This window comes from Chanodichthys erythropterus, chromosome 10, assembly GCF_024489055.1.
Source record: "Chanodichthys erythropterus isolate Z2021 chromosome 10, ASM2448905v1, whole genome shotgun sequence".
In the NCBI taxonomy this organism is placed as follows: domain Eukaryota; kingdom Metazoa; phylum Chordata; class Actinopteri; order Cypriniformes; family Xenocyprididae; genus Chanodichthys; species Chanodichthys erythropterus.
Window position 1 is genome coordinate 48,444,767 of NC_090230.1, and position 16,222 is coordinate 48,460,988.

General features: G+C 41.2%; 1 protein-coding gene across 7 annotated transcripts in view; it reads right to left on the reverse strand.

The window, feature by feature from the left end:
- nlgn2b (neuroligin 2b) overlaps positions 1-16,222 on the reverse strand; it is a 63,318-nt gene that overhangs the window by 23,054 nt on the left and 24,042 nt on the right. For 3 of the 7 annotated variants that reach the window (XM_067399351.1, XM_067399352.1, XM_067399355.1), the window contains one exon: positions 488-637. In XM_067399351.1, the coding sequence (XP_067255452.1) occupies positions 488-637 (150 nt within the window). Of the gene's footprint in view, positions 1-487; positions 640-2,666; positions 2,678-6,095; positions 6,119-6,378; positions 6,402-6,572; positions 6,615-7,573; positions 7,586-9,418; positions 9,441-9,750; positions 9,757-16,222 lie in introns of all 7 variants that reach the window. The other 4 variants (XM_067399353.1, XM_067399358.1, XM_067399356.1 and 1 more) reach the window with 4 other exon arrangements.

Below are 16,222 nucleotides of genomic sequence, written 5' to 3' on the forward strand. Positions count from 1 at the left end.
CATTCATCCACAAATCTTCTGAAGCAACACAATAGTGCTCAAATCTCATTTGCACTTACTTGCATTCAAAACTGGCATGCCAAGACATGTTGTAGAGGCTTTGGCATGAGAACCAATGACATTTGACTTTACTGATGTTAAATCTGGTGCAACATGACTTGACGTGCCATGTTTAAAATATTTCAATGAGATTTGACAGTCATGATGGAGATTTTCAGAAAAACGCTGACATTTTTATGGGCCTTTTTATTTCATTTTTGGAGCTTGACAGTCCCTTTTGCCATTTAAAAAGAACAGCCAGCCCATTCTCAAAGAAGAGAGACCATCATACAAGTTTGGAACAGTAAATGATGACTGAATTAAATTTTTTTGGGTAAACTATCCTTTAAATTACATTAAAAAAATAAATTAATAACTATCTATCACATGATAACAACAACAGCAATAATAAAAATAATACAACAAAACAAAAAAATATTGTACTTACCCAGAACGCCCAATCTGTAGTTCATAGTGACAACAATCACGTTTCCATAGGCAGCAAGAACGCTTGCATCAAACATGTTTCCTGTCCCCTCCATGTATGAACCACCATGGATAAACAACATCACAGGCTTCTTCCGACGATCCCTAATATCTGTGTAAAGCATAAACAAATGCTGCAGCTTCATTGAGAAATAAACAGTAATGATTTGCTTAGTGAGCAAACTGTAATAAACATATTTGTTATTTTTTAACCATGCACATTAAATTGACAATTAAATTAATATTTCTTATACACTACCATTCAAAAGCTTGGGGTACGATGTTTTTAAGTTTATGAAGGACATAACTATGGTTAATTTATTTAATCAAAAATATATTAAACAGTAAAATTGTGAAATATTATTACAGTTTAAAATAACTGTTTTATATTGTAATACACAGTTTTTTGTGTCATTTATGATGTCACAATCCTTCAGAAATCATTCTAATATGCTGATTTGGTGCTCAGGAAACAATTTCTCTCATTATCAATGTTGAAAATAGTTCCTTAATATTTCTGTGGAAAGCATGATTTTTTTCAAGATTCTTTGATTAAAGGTTTAGTTCACCAAAAACAGAAAATTCTGTCATTTATTACTCACTCTCATACCGTTTCACACCCATAAGACCTTCGTTAATCTTCGGAACACAAATTAAGATATTTTAATTGAAATCCGATGGCTCCGTGAGGCCTCCATAGGGAGCAATGACACTTCCTCTCTCAAGATCCATAAAGGTACTAAAAACCTATTTAAATCAGTTCATGTGAGTACAGTGGTTCAATATTAATATTATAAAGCGACGAGAATATTTTTGGTGCGCCAAAAAAACCCCAAAATAACGACTTATTTAATGATGGCCGATTTCAAAACACTGCTTCATGAAGCATCGGAGCATAATGAATTAGTGTATCGAATCATGATTCGGATTGCATGTCAAACTGCCAATGGCTGAATTCATTATGCTCCGAAGCTTCATGATGCAGTGTTTTGAAATCGGCCATCACTTTATAAGTCTTTATTTTGTTTTATATTCTCGTTGCTTTATAGTATTAATATTGAACCACTGTACTCACATGAACTGATTTAAATATGTTTTTAGTACCTTTATGGATCTTGAGAGAGGAAATGTCATTGCTCCCTATGAAGGCCTCACGGAGCCAATGGATTTCAACTAAAATATCTTAATTTGTGTTCCGAAGATGAACGAAGGTGTGGAACGGCATGAGGGTGAGTAATAAATGACAGAATTTTCATTTTTGGGTGAACTAACCCTTTAATAGAAATTTCAAAAGAACCACATTTATTTGAAATAAAAATCTTTTCTAACATGATAAACATCTTTACCGTCACTTTTCATCAATTTAATCCATTCTGAATGGTAGTGTATATAGCATCACAGATATAGAACTATATTTTAATACATTCATTTCAAAAATGTTGGAAAAATGTTTTGTAGTGTTTTAAAACTTTAAGCAGAAATTAATGATTATCTGTATTTGTATTTGTAAATGAATAAGGTGCATTTTAGGCTTTATTTAGTGTGCAGTTGCTTTCTTTAGTCAGTTAGGAATTGAATACTAGATGTATACCGTATACTGCAATCATAGAGCGGTATTAGTGGAATTAGTGGTGTGTTCCCGTTTCACGGTCAGATGAAATAATGAGTCAAGAAGGAGATGGTAAAAATAGTAGTTGATATTGCTTCCAGTTCACTTGTCACTCTTAAAATAGAAGGTCAAGTTGAGTACAGTGCATTACAGTAAACAGTGCAATATGTTCTGTTGTATAATGCATATAATGACAACTTTAGTATGTCATCCGAGTATACAAATGCAAACACAGTATATTGCAGAAATAGTATATTAGTTCACTCTTCCAAACATATCCTCAATCGTATTCTTACACTCCGGGATCTTTTGGCATGGTCTGCCTCGGATTGGCTAATGATTTCTGCACTCTGCTGGCATAGTCTGTCTGTTTCTCTTCCAAAACTCTGTTGCTCTGATATTCTGATGTATCCCCTGTATCAGTTAGTACAGTCTGTGTGCATTCTCTCTCTCTCTCTCGCTTCTCTGTAAATTTGGAATAAAAAGCTCTGATAGGTCAGACTGGCTCTGACAAAGCTTTGACTCTCTCAACAATTCCAGCATCTCACATCTTGGATCCCCCTCTGCATTGGTACCTTTTGCGCTCCCTTGTGTGCTTCGTTGGTACCTTCTCTGTCCTTCGACCCTTCTAAATTCCCCCATCTCAAGTCTCCAGATTGGTTTATTCTGTCTCTTTTAGATTCACATCTATATGTGCTGCTTATTGGCACAGTTTTTTTACCTTTCGCTTTTCTCTTGCAGTGTGTTTGAGCTGCACATGCTCATGCATATATACATATGTTCTCTGAGATGCTTGTGTGTGTGTGTGTGTGTGTGTGTGTATGGAGTGTGTGAGGGCAGTCAGAGATGTCCAGTTAGCCAGTGCTTCTGCGGTGTGCAAGCGCTGTAGATAATTCATATGAAAACCAGACCATGCAGAAACATAAATAACTACCACGACATCTGTTTACCCCGAGAGAGAAGGAGGGGGGTCTGAGAGAAAGAAAGAGTGTGGGTGAGAGAGATGGGAGAAATCATAAAAGCGCGAGTGAGACAGATTAAGAGAGAGAGGGGGAAAGACGGCTGGAGTAACAGTGAGAGAAAGAGAGAGAGACAGGAAGAGATCGAGATGTGAAAAGGAAATGGCACACAAAAGAGAATAAAATAAAAGTTACACAGACCAAGGTCCTTTCACGGACACACAAAATCACACACACACGGGCAGCTGTGATGCTGAGTCGCTATGGAAACTGCCTCATCTCTCTCTCTCTCTCTGTCTAATAGAAGCTCACCAGCACTGACTCACTCATGCCTGTTGCCACGGAAACAAATTCTACGCACGTATTTGCACGCCTGCCTGCATCACCACCTGAATCTCGGGTTACAAACGCATTACAGCGACTGCACACTCACACACACACACACACACATACTTTTTCATCTTAATCTTTGCACAAACACCTTTGCTTGTAGACAAACACACCTCTTTATAAACACACACAGATATAATACAATGAGCACATCTGTTTGCTCAGCACACACACCTATGTACGATCATGCATGAACATACTCACATACGCGTGCACAAGTATGGGCACTTTGTATAAACACATTGCTGGGGTCTCTTGAATACAGAGACCACTGATTTTCCAATATAAACAAGTTCAGTTATCCCAGAGTATCTGTTTTAGATGCACAGATACACACAAGACTAATATTAGACTGCTAGATTTTTTTTCCCTGGCTTTCATGTGTGTTGTTTCACACCCTCAGTGCAAGAGTTACTTGGTAAACGTGTGTGTTTCATTGGTGCCATTGAAGCAATGACACCAATGATTCGGCCAATCAGATAGGACTGTGTGGATCAGGTGTGCTGTTATGGCAGTGTGCTGTGACCAGCCAATCAGCTGATGGGAAATCTTTATCAGGACGGAACTGCTTTTTGTGTCACTATGAGGCGACTTGGATGGCCAAAGGAAAGAGGTTTTATTTATTTATTTATTTTTTTTTTTTTTAATTTTTAATCAGTAAGGATGCATTAAATTGATTAAAAAGACTCATTTTTCAAATAACTGCTGTTCTATTCATCAATAAACATTCTATTCATCATCATCAAAAAAAAAAAAAAAATCAGCATAATTGTTTTCAAAATTGCTAATAATAATAAATGTTTCTTGAGAACCAAATCAGCATATTAGACTGATTTCTGAAGGATCATGTGACACTGAATACTGGAGTAAATAATGATGCTTTGCATCGCAGTAATAAATTACATTTTGAAATATATTCAAATAGAAAAGGGTTACAGTTTTACAGTATTTTTGATGCAGATTTGTTGAGTAAAAACAACACGAACATTTTTTTTCTTAAATCTTACCGACTTCCAATTTTTGAACGGTAGTGTATTTCCTCTGAAGTTTCAGAAGAAATCTTAAAGTTGCTCCAACTGAACTCAGATCTTCCAAGATGCAAAAGCTACAATTGATTTCAATATGAACTTTTCTCATCAAATTATTTGAAGACCGTTGCTATTCACATTAATTTTATTGGTTTATGTCAACTATTGTCACATTTTTATTTCCCGAAAGGATATTTAGGAGAAACAAAGGTGGTATGTATTTGAAGCATAACTGAGAACTCTAAGTTTACTGAGCTGTGAAAAAGAAACCTTTTTCTGAACAATTTTTGACTGGGTGGGTATGATATTACCAATTTTTAATTGGTAAAAACACATGTCAATGTTTAATCAGGAAAAAAGTTATGTTTTTGGTGGGTTTTTTTATGCCTTTATTGGATAGGACAGTATAGAGCAGGGGTCTCCAAACTCTATCCTGAAGGGCCACTGTTTAGCTCCAACTTGCCTCAACACATCCACCTGGAAGTTTCTAGTAATTCAGGTTCAGGTGTGTTTTATTTTTGTTGGAGCTAAACTCTGCAGGACAGTGGCCCTCCAGGACCGAGTTTGGATACCCCTGCTAAAGAGGATGGATAGGAAAGCACAGGGTGGAGAGAGGGGAACAGGATTGGCAAAGGATCTCAAGCCAGGAACCAAACTCTGATCACCAGAGGCACAGTTGGCAGTTGATGCATATATGTAAATATTAAATAGTTCACTCACACTCATGTAATTCCTAGCCTGAATGACTTTTTTTCTTCTGAGCAGCATAAAAGGAATCATTTAGCAGAATGTCCAAGCAATTATTTGCTATACACTGAAAGTGAAGGGTGACCAATACTTGTCAAGCAAGATGCTAAGGGCAAGTTTTTAGCAAATTTAAATTTGGGTCTGGGTCTCATCATATGACTTCAGAAGACTTGAAATATAGAAGACGGGTCATGTGGACTGTTTTTATGAAACCTATTTGAAGCTTTAACAGACTCTGATCCTCATCCACTTTTTATTATATGGAGCAGCTTGTACATTCAGCTAAACATCTGCTTTTGTTCAAAGGAAATTGGGTACATGAGGGTGAGTAAATAATGACCGAGTATTCATTTTTTTGGTGAACGATCCCTTCAATGTCAACAATAATAAGTGTAGAATCAGATGCTGTAAAAGCAGATTTCTCCAAGCCATTTTTTTTTTTTTGCTGCAGTATTGAGATTTTTTTTTTTTTGTGTGTGTGTGCGATGCATCACAGAGAAGCACATAGAATCCACAAACATCTTATCTGGGACAACCCTGCTTACGAATCCATGAGTATAATCTTTGTGTGTGTGTGTGAGAGAGAGAGCGACGGAAGAATGGGGAGACACAGGAAGAGAGAGAGACCGTATGCAATGCGTTAGCCTCAATATGGGATGGAAAGAGTCCGAAATAGAGAGAGAGAGAGAGAGAGAGAGAGAGCAAGCACAACACTCAGATCCTTTCAACAGAGGCCTTAGTATCCTATTCGCTTCAAAACATCCTCAAAATACAAGAACGCTATTCTGTCTCTCCTCCTCCAAGCCTGCATCTCTCTCTTCCTCTCCTATGCCGCACCTCCCCCTCCATTTCTCTCTGATCTCCTGCTTTTCCTTCTTCTCTCCCCCTCTCCTCAACTCTTTGCCTTCATCTTTGTCTCTCTGCTCTCGTTATGGGACTTCACTCCCCATCTTTTGTTCTTTTCTGTCTGGGCTTTTCTTGACGTTATTTACAGGAAAATTAAAGCAGAGAGACGGTGGAATGGGAAGGGGATCAGGACACAACGGATTCGAACCCGGGTCCCCGTGAGCCAACGGCTCTCGTGTGTCGTGAGCAAGCGCACTACCTTTTGCACCACGACTATCCCTCCCTTCTTGTTCCTGTCTCCCGCCCACACATCCTCTCTCACTTTCAAAGCTCCATGAATCTTATTTCATCATATACTCATCTTTATCATGACAGTTTTTTAGCGATCTCTCCCCCTCCATGCTCTTAAATTGGGGATCTGAGTGTTCCCCCTCTCCTCCTCTTTTTCATCTCTCCTCTCTGTCGTTCTCCTCCTTTCCTCCATCTCTGCTGTGCATTTCCTCTCCTCTTCTCTCCCGTGTTCAGAGACGCAAAATTGGATTAGCTGGCAGTGTCTCTATTTAAACCTCTGCAATTAGAGACGCCCGAAATCCGAGAACTCAACGCAATGAGTGCAAGCCCTGCACATGCAGAGACATGTATGCTGTAAAGAATGATAGTCATTTTAAATCGAAACAGCATGAAAAAACAATACTGTAAAACCCTGTTAATTGTTTTATTTGATGAAACAACAGCTAGAATTTTACTAAAATATGGTTTAAATGAAAGTAGTAAGTACTAATTACTGGTGAAAAGATATATATATATATATATTACAGTATCTCACAAAAGTGAGTACACCCCTCACATTTTAGCAACCATTTTAATATATCTTCCCAAGGGACAATACTATAGAAATGAAACTTGGATATATTTTAGAGTTGTCAATTGTTACAGATCCCTTGTTTCCCTGGACTCCATTTCCCAGAATCCTCCTGTTCTCCACACCTGCACTCACTTCCCTCGTCAGTTCCTCATCATCACTCATCACCTGCACCTGGACTCTATTGTTAGCACTCCTATATAATGCACTCACTCCCTGCACTCCTCGTCCGTTCTCTGTTTTGTTAAGGTGTCTGTCTGTTGTTCATTGCCATTGTTTGAAGTAAAGTCTCTATTATCGTGGAAATCCGTATCTGCCTCATCTCTCTACCAGCCACCCGTAACAGAAGAACGGACCAAAACCGACCGGATTTTCCACGAAAAAAAAAGAATGGAGACTTTCCCCAGCTCCCTGGATCCAGCTCCTCCATCGCCTCTCACCCTAACAGCCAGCGAACGCATTATCGGGCTCCTGCAGGTAGGACGTTCGCTGGAGAGGTATGTGGAGGAGTTCGTTGAGCTTGCTTGCTTGTCTAACTGGCCCGACGCTCAGTTGATCTCCCTGTTTTTGGATGGATTGGATGACGACACTATCCGTTTTGATGAACCTGTTTTTGTTTCTCCTTAAGCGAAACTATCAATTTAATTTTGTGGTTGAATGGCTCCAAATTCTTAGTGAAAGAGGTTCAGGATCAGTGTTGTCGTCCGGTCCATCCAGAAACACGGTTGGCCGGGCCAGTTAGTCAACCTCCGGCTTCCTCCGCACACCGCTCCAGCGAACTCCCTGCCTGCCCCAGGCTGGACCCATATTCCGCTACTGGGCCCAGTAAGCGGAGGAGGAGGAAGAAAGCGGCCCCAATGTCTCCAGAGCCCGCTCCAGTATCTCCAGAGCCCGCTCCAGTATCTCCAGAGCCCGCTCCAGTATCTCCAGAGCCCGCTCCAGTATCTCCAGAGCCCGCTCCAGTATCTCCAGAGCCCGCTCCAGTATCTCCAGAGCCCGCTCCAGTATCTCCAGAGCCCGCTCCAGTATCTCCAGAGCCCGCTCCAGTATCTCCAGAGCCCGCTCCAGTATCTCCAGAGCCAGCTCCAGTATCTCCAGAGCCAGCTCCAGTATCTCCAGAGCCAGCTCCAGTCCCCACAGAGCCAGCTCCAGTGCCTGTGGGGATTTTAATTGTATTTGAGGGGATGAAATGGCCCTCAACCCCAGTCTCCGCCGAGCCAAGTTCTCCAGTCTCCTCCGAGCCAAGTTCTCCAGTCTCCTCCGAGCCAAGTTCTCCAGTCTCCGCCGCCGAGCCAAGTTCTCCAGTCTCCGCCGCCGAGCCAAGTTCTCCAGTCTCCGCCGCCGAGCCAAGTTCTCCAGTCTCCGCCGCCGAGCAAAGTTCTCCAGTCTCCGCCGCCGAGCAAAGTTCTCCAGTCTCCGCCGCCGAGCAAAGTTCTCCAGTCTCCGCCGCCGAGCAAAGTTCTCCAGTCTCCGCCGCCGAGCAAAGTTCTCCAGTCTCCGCCGCCGAGCAAAGTTCTCCAGTCTCCGCCGCCGAGCAAAGTTCTCCAGTCTCCGCCGCCGAGCAAAGTTCTCCAGTCTCCGCCGCCGAGCAAAGTTCTCCAGTCTCCGCCGCCGAGCAAAGTTCTCCAGTCTCCGCCGCCGAGCAAAGTTCTCCAGTCTCCGCCGCCGAGCAAAGTTCTCCAGTCTCCGCCGCCGAGCAAAGTTCTCCAGTCTCCGCCGCCGAGCAAAGTTCTCCAGTCTCCGCCGCCGAGCAAAGTTCTCCAGTCTCCGCCGCCGAGCAAAGTTCTCCAGTCTCCGCCGCCGACCAAAGTTCTCCAGTCTCCGCCGCCGAGCAAAGTTCTCCAGTCTCCGCCGCCGAGCAAAGTTCTCCAGTCTCCGCCGCCGAGCAAAGTTCTCCAGTCTCCGCCGCCGAGCAAAGTTCTCCAGTCTCCGCCGCCGAGCAAAGTTCTCAGTCTCCGCCGCCGAGCAAAGTTCTCCAGTCTCCGCCGCCCGAGCAAAGTTCTCCAGTCTCCGCCGCCGAGCAAAGTTCTCCAGTCTCCGCCGCCGAGCAAAGTTCTCCAGTCTCCGCCGCCGAGCAAAGTTCTCCAGTCTCCGCCGCCGAGCAAAGTTCTCCAGTCTCCGACGCCTACGAGCCCTCAGCGCCAGCCGCCGCCTACGAGCCCTCAGCTCCAGCCGCCGCCTACGAGCCCTCAGCTCCAGCCGCCGCCTACGATCCCTCAGCTCCATCCGCCGCCGCCGAGCCCTCAGCTCCAGCCTCCGCCGCCGAGCCCTCAGCTCCAGCCGCCGCCGCCGAGCCAGCCGCTCCAGCCGCCGCCGCCGAGCCAGCCGCTCCAGCCGCCGCCGCCGAGCCTGCCGCTCCAGCCGCCGCCGCCGAGCCTGCCGCTCCAGCCGCCGCCGCCGAGCCAGCCGCTCCTAGTATGGTCTCTGTGATTGAACTCTCCAGCCCAAAGACTGTTTTCCCTCCCTGCCTCCCTCTCCCGCCTCCTCCTAGTCATGTCTATACTGCACCTCCACCTCAAGCCCCCTCGCCCAGATCTCCACCTCGGACCTCTGGGCGATTACCTTCACCCCGGCTCCAACCTCCCTCTGCTCCACCGTTGCCCATCAGTCCTCCAGCTTCACCAGTCTCCATCCTGCCTCCACTCACACCTTGGTCATTCATCAGCCTGCCCTCCCCTCTGGACTTCACTCCTCCGTCTCCGCTCCGTCACTCCGTCCCTCGGATTCAGTTGGCCTCCTCACTCCCCCCGGTGTTCGTTTTGTTGGCTGTCCTTCTGCTTGCACTGCGGCCTTCTGGAGCCCCGGCTGCGCTTCGGTCGGCGGAGCCTTCGGTTCCGCCATCACCCGCCAGTCCTTCAGCGACGCCTGGGCTCAACGCCTCGAAGGCTTCGGCTCCTGACCCGCCATGGCTGCCCGCTGCACCTGACCCGCCATGTATGCCCGCTGCATGTCTGCCCGCTGCACCTGACCCGCCATGGCTGCCCGCTGCACCTGACCCGCCATGGCTGCCTTCGGCTCCTGACCCGCCATGGCTGCCCACGGCTCCTGACCCGCCAAGGCTGCCTTCAACCCCTGACCCGCCATGGCTGCCCACGGCTCCTGACCCGCCATGGTTTTTGGACCTGCCCTGGAGACCTCCACTCCAGTTTACTCCTTCCCCTGCTCCGGTTTGAGGTCTCCAGGGCGCCCGCCCCCCTCCCGGTTGTTACATCTACGGCGCGAGGACGCGCCTACCGGGAGGGGGAGGTACTGTTACAGATCCCTTGTTTCCCTGGACTCCATTTCCCAGAATCCTCCTGTTCTCCACACCTGCACTCACTTCCCTCGTCAGTTCCTCATCATCACTCATCACCTGCACCTGGACTCTATTGTTAGCACTCCTATATAATGCACTCACTCCCTGCACTCCTCGTCCGTTCTCTGTTTTGTTAAGGTGTCTGTCTGTTGTTCATTGCCATTGTTTGAAGTAAAGTCTCTATTATCGTGGAAATCCGTATCTGCCTCATCTCTCTACCAGCCACCCGTAACATCAATGTGCTGCTTGTATAGCAATATAGATTTACTGTCCTCTGTAAATAACTCAACATTATTGTCAAAATAGCTGGCAACAAAAGTAAGTACACCCTAAGTGATAACAGTTGTATGTTGTTTAACCATGCAAAGCTACAAGTCCTATTCATCATGTTCATGTTTTTGTCTGCTTGACAGGACCATACAAATGTGTGGATCTTGTATTAGAGCAGTTAAAATTTGGTGCTTTGAGTACAATTTTCTCATACTGACCACTGGATGTTCAACATGGCACCTCATGACAAAGAACTCTCTGAGGATTTGAGAGTTAGAATTGTTACTCTCCACAAAGATGGCCTAGGCTATAAGAAGATCGGTAACACCACCAAACTGAGTTACAGTACAGTGGCCAGGGTCATACAGAGGTTTTTCAAGACGGGTTCCACTCGGACCAGGCCTCGCAAGGGTTGATCAAAGTTGAGTCCTTGTGCTGTGCGTCAGGTGCAGAAGCTGGCTAAAATATAATATATATATATATATATATATATATATATATATATATATATATATATATATATATATATATATATATAAATCCTTAATGTGTTAAAATAATTTAATTAAAATAAAGCAAATAAATTACTGAAGCATGTGAAATTGTGTCATTAACGTAATTTACATTACACAGATGATCTCAGGAGTTGATCACACTAAGCATCTACAATGGTGCAAGCACCTCTAACCCTGGAGACGCTATGTAGCTTCTCTGTTTGCGATCAGATTTTGAGCCAATAACTCAGGGAAAGGTTTCAGTCCAATGATCCAGTAAGCAAATTTATTCAAACAATCAGTCCAAAACAGCACTAATGTAAAGGATACTGATTACATCAGAGATGGAAGAGAGAATAGAGACTCATGTAGCGTTTTCAGTGAATTATTCTGTCCAGTGTGTGATTCGCTTTAGAACAAACATCGTCAAAACATCCACCACTGTATGGCCAGATGATACACAAATTATGAACAAAGTAGTGTCTCTCTAGTAAAGTTTTAATGGATGAGGATTGCAATCAAGGTAAAGACGATTGCTGTAACGTACAGGAATAGCACAGTAAGCAAGCATTATATTGTCTGTTATATTGTATGTGTGTGTATGTATGTGTGCTCTCAACGTATGGATGGATCACACATTGGATTTATGCATACACACATTTCAGTACATTCACATTGTTTCCACAGACATTTAGGATAATGTCTTAATTTGTCATGTGTATGTTGCTGTGTTTAGTAATTCTGAATGGATCTGAAGCTATATGCAGTCAGGTCAAGGCAGTTGATTTAGGTTTTTTTTTTTTTTTGCATCTCCATGTGGTCCTGTTTGGTATCACATCTTGACTTGTCTAAAATGTAAACAAGTTCTTTGCTGTTGCACTGTACACATACTATACACTTTGAATTCTGAAAAAAAAAAAAAATGTAATTTATTTATTAATGGGTGCTTTGATGTGCATAAATATATTAATTACATGGACTCCTTATATCATTTGGTTATTTGGTGTCTTATGGAATCTCCAAATGTCCTTTTTTGGAAAGACACCTGCATTTACCTTGAAAAAAGCTTGCAGAAAATACAGTTTTGTGAGAATCCCCCTTCAATGTAATGGTTTACTTTGCTGGATATAGCAAATGATGACAAAATGATTAAATGTTAAACAAGATAAATGGTGTATGCTTAATTTCACAATAAGTGTGTGATTAGTCAAAAAATCATATACTATATATAGAATGTATATATACATTCTCAAAATGAAAATAGTTTTTAATTGCCCTTATGTTGTTCAAGTTTGACTTTCTTTCTTCAGTGGAACACAAAAGAAGGAACTGAACATGTGAACAATTTATTCAGAAAGGTTTCTGAATCAACTGATTAATTGGAAACTAAGAGTCAAAAGACTTATGGGTAACACTTTAGAATACTGATCCTTCATTAATGAATAACTACACAGGAACAAATGAGTGATGCATTATTAACACTCTAGTAACTACTATTAACTAACAAGTAACTCTGATGAATGAATTAGTAAGTAATAGTGCTCAGTTAAAGGTGGTAGTTCACTTTTAGCTAATCAGTAACTCCTATTTTTTCATACTTCCCAGAGAACTACTATATATAGGTTCATAATTAATGTGAATAATGCATAATGTATAATTAATTCTAAAGTGAAGATCATGGGAACCCACTAGTAATGACTGAAGTATTACCAAATCCTTCAGAAGGAATTACTAATTATTTGGATCAGTATTCTGAAGTGAGAAACATTATAACTCTCTAGTAACTACTGGAGATTTGTAAAGTATTGGATAGTGATGACTCAAGTGTTACTACATCAGTATTCCAAAGTGAAGATCATAGTAACCCATTAGTAATTACTCAAGTGTCACCAAATAAATCAGAAGGAATTACTGTACAAAAATGTACAAAAACCTCAAAAGTTTACAATGACTCCTGTAGTTACTAGAGAATTATCATGTTTCTCACTTCAGAACACTGATCCAAATAATTAGTAATTCCTTCTGAAGGATTTGGTAATACTTCAGTCATTACTAGTGGGTTTGTGACTGATTGAAGCAGCCCTTATCAAAAGTGCGGGGGTCGATTTCTGTCTTTTGAAAACTGCGGGGGTCCTGACCCCCCTGTCCACAGTGCCAACGGCGTGCCTGACCCTTTCTATCGAAATGGTCCCACACAGTACTTATTTTCGCTCGCTTCATTTTGCTTGTTGCTTAGCGAAATATGTCTGCCACGTGTGACACGCCCCCCGAGTTAACAAATAAGCATATATGTATTTATAGCAGCAAAAAAAAAAAAAAAAATAGTATTAATCGGTTAAAATTCTTACTTTCAGTTAACGGTTAAACGGTCAATGTGAGCATCCCTAGTGGGTTACCATGACCTTTTCTTAAGAATTAATTATACATTATGCATCATTCATGTTAATTATGAACCTGTGTATAGTACATCTTAGTAGTTCTCTGGGAGGTATAAAAACTGTAGTTACTGATTAGCTAATAATGAACTACCATGTTCAACTGAGCACAATTACTTACTAACTAATTCATCAGAGTTTCTTGTTAGTTAATAGTAATTACTAGAGTGTTAATAATGCATTATTCATTTGTTCCTGTGTAGTTATTCATTAATGAAGGATCAGTATTCTAAAATGTTACAGATGTATGATATGCTTATGAAATGGATGTTACTTCTATGAACTCTCTTGTGAGAAAAGATAAGTATGTCAGAACTTGGGCAGATATCAAGATTGTCAGTGAATCAACTTACAGTCTGGGTCTTTGGATTGGATTCTTTTTTGTTCCTCTGAAAAATGAAAGTCATATACAGGTCTGGAACATCATGACAGTGAGTAAATGATTATTGGATGAACTATCCTTTTAAGAAGACAGTACATTTTTAGAATTTATTTATATATTCTTTGATTTAACAATTAAAGAATTGAATTATAAAATATTTGTGTTCTTCCCACTTAAATAAAAAGAAATAACTTTTTTTAGTCTTTACATGTACACAGTAGCGTAACTTAGTAATGACGGGCCCTTAGTGCAGGCTATTACGATGGGCCCCCTGGGCTGCACAGTTATAAAGCACATACAAACACACACATTGTGCTCGTGTCCAGAAGGGAACCCTATATAAGTGAATTTGTGTACATAACCTACATAATTTAGACCAGCTAAAAGCAGTATCTTATCTGTTTCTTATTCATGATTCAGATCACGTGTCCAAATGCCAACGGTTGAAATCACGTGACTTTGGCGCTCCGAACAGCAGATTCGACACACTGATTCATTATGCTCTGATGCTTCATGAAGCAGTGTTTTGAAATCGTCCATCACAAAATAAGTTGTTATTTAGCTTTTTTTTGGTGCTCCAAAAATATTCTCGTCGCTTTATAATATTAATATTGAACCACTGTACTCACATGAACCAATTTAAATATGTTTTTAGTACCTTTATGGATCTTGAGAGAGGAAGTGTCCATTGCTCCCTATAGAGGCCTCACGGAGCTATTGGATTTCAACTAAAATATCTTAATTTTTGTTCTGAACGGCATGAGGGTAAGTAATAAATGACAGTATTTTTATTTTTGGGTGAACTAACCCTTTAAATAAAACAAGACTATTCATTCTGTGGAATATTTTTAATTGTTTCCTCAAAGTATTGTATGATATTTTTTAAATACTTTTGCTTGTTACTGACTTTTTTCAATAAAACTGCTGACACTGAGGCAAAGGCTGATGTACACATTTAGGGCTGTATTTACGAAATGGTCAACAGTAAGCGGTAAAGTGTGAATGACTTGTGATTTCGAATCTCAAACCAGCACATTTCATTTGAAATGTGAGTAACGCAAGTATCCTGTGGAGTCACTTCGTCCCCAGGGGCCCACTTGCGATGTGTGCAGGCCCCCCTGCTGCACCGGTCCTGCATGTACATATTTTCCTCTCTATTGTATTTAGTTGTTTTAATAATGTATAATGTCTAAATGTTTATGTTTCATGTTAAAGCCAGTTTTCATTGCCATCATGTGACCTTCTACTTTTATTACTTGTATTGTTATATTTTAAAATACAAAGCAGATTTAAGTACTTCCTATAGGTAAAAGATATAGTCTTAAACTGCAAAATATACAGGCACCAAATGTTGTCACTGTATTTTTACAGTGAATTTTTGGCAACCACAGCTGCCAGCTTTATTTTTTACACACACACACACACACACACACACACACACACACACACACACACACACACACACACACACACACACACACACACACACACACACACACACACACACACACATATATATATATATATATATATATATATATATATATATATATATATATATACACAGCTATGGAAAAAATTAAGAGACCACTCCAAGTTCAGAAATCAATGTTAAGTGGTCTCTTAATTTTTTCCATAGCTATATATATATATAAACCCAATAGAAACACACATTTTGTGGAATTTGTGAGAGAGTGTTACATGGAATGATAGACATGCACACACACATTTGCAAGGACACCACATACACAAACACAAATGTGTTCAGACACACAGTATATGCTGTAAACACACATATACACAACAAGAGCTTGTCTGCAACTTCCTTCTTATTATCAAAAATTAAGCAATACAATTAGTGCAATTATTTGACATTTTTATTTATATCATCTGGGGCATATTAAGATATAAGATTAATATTAAGTAAGTTTAAAAACTATTAGAACATTCAGGATCTAGAATCAATTTCACTCTGCTACTGAAAGCAATAAATCCAGCCTGTTGTCTTTTACAGACTTACTGCATTAGCTACTCTACTGCATTCTCAGCTGGATGCATGTCAGCCAATGAAATTGCACTAAATCACAGGGGGCTGATGGGATTTGTAGTTTATTGATTTCTGGCTAATCCTTTGCCATTCATCAGAAAGGACACAAAATGTATAATGCAATCTTAATAACCGTTGACAGGACATTATTCCTAAAATAAAAGCTTGTTATAATAACATGATGTAAGAATCATTTGTTTCAAGAAGAGATTAAAAATATATGCAGCACAAATAACCACATCAGCAGTGTATGAATTAGTGCATATATGCTTGAGCATATGTATGTGTGTGTCTGTGACTTTTTGAGCTAAAAGCAAAATACAAAAACATACA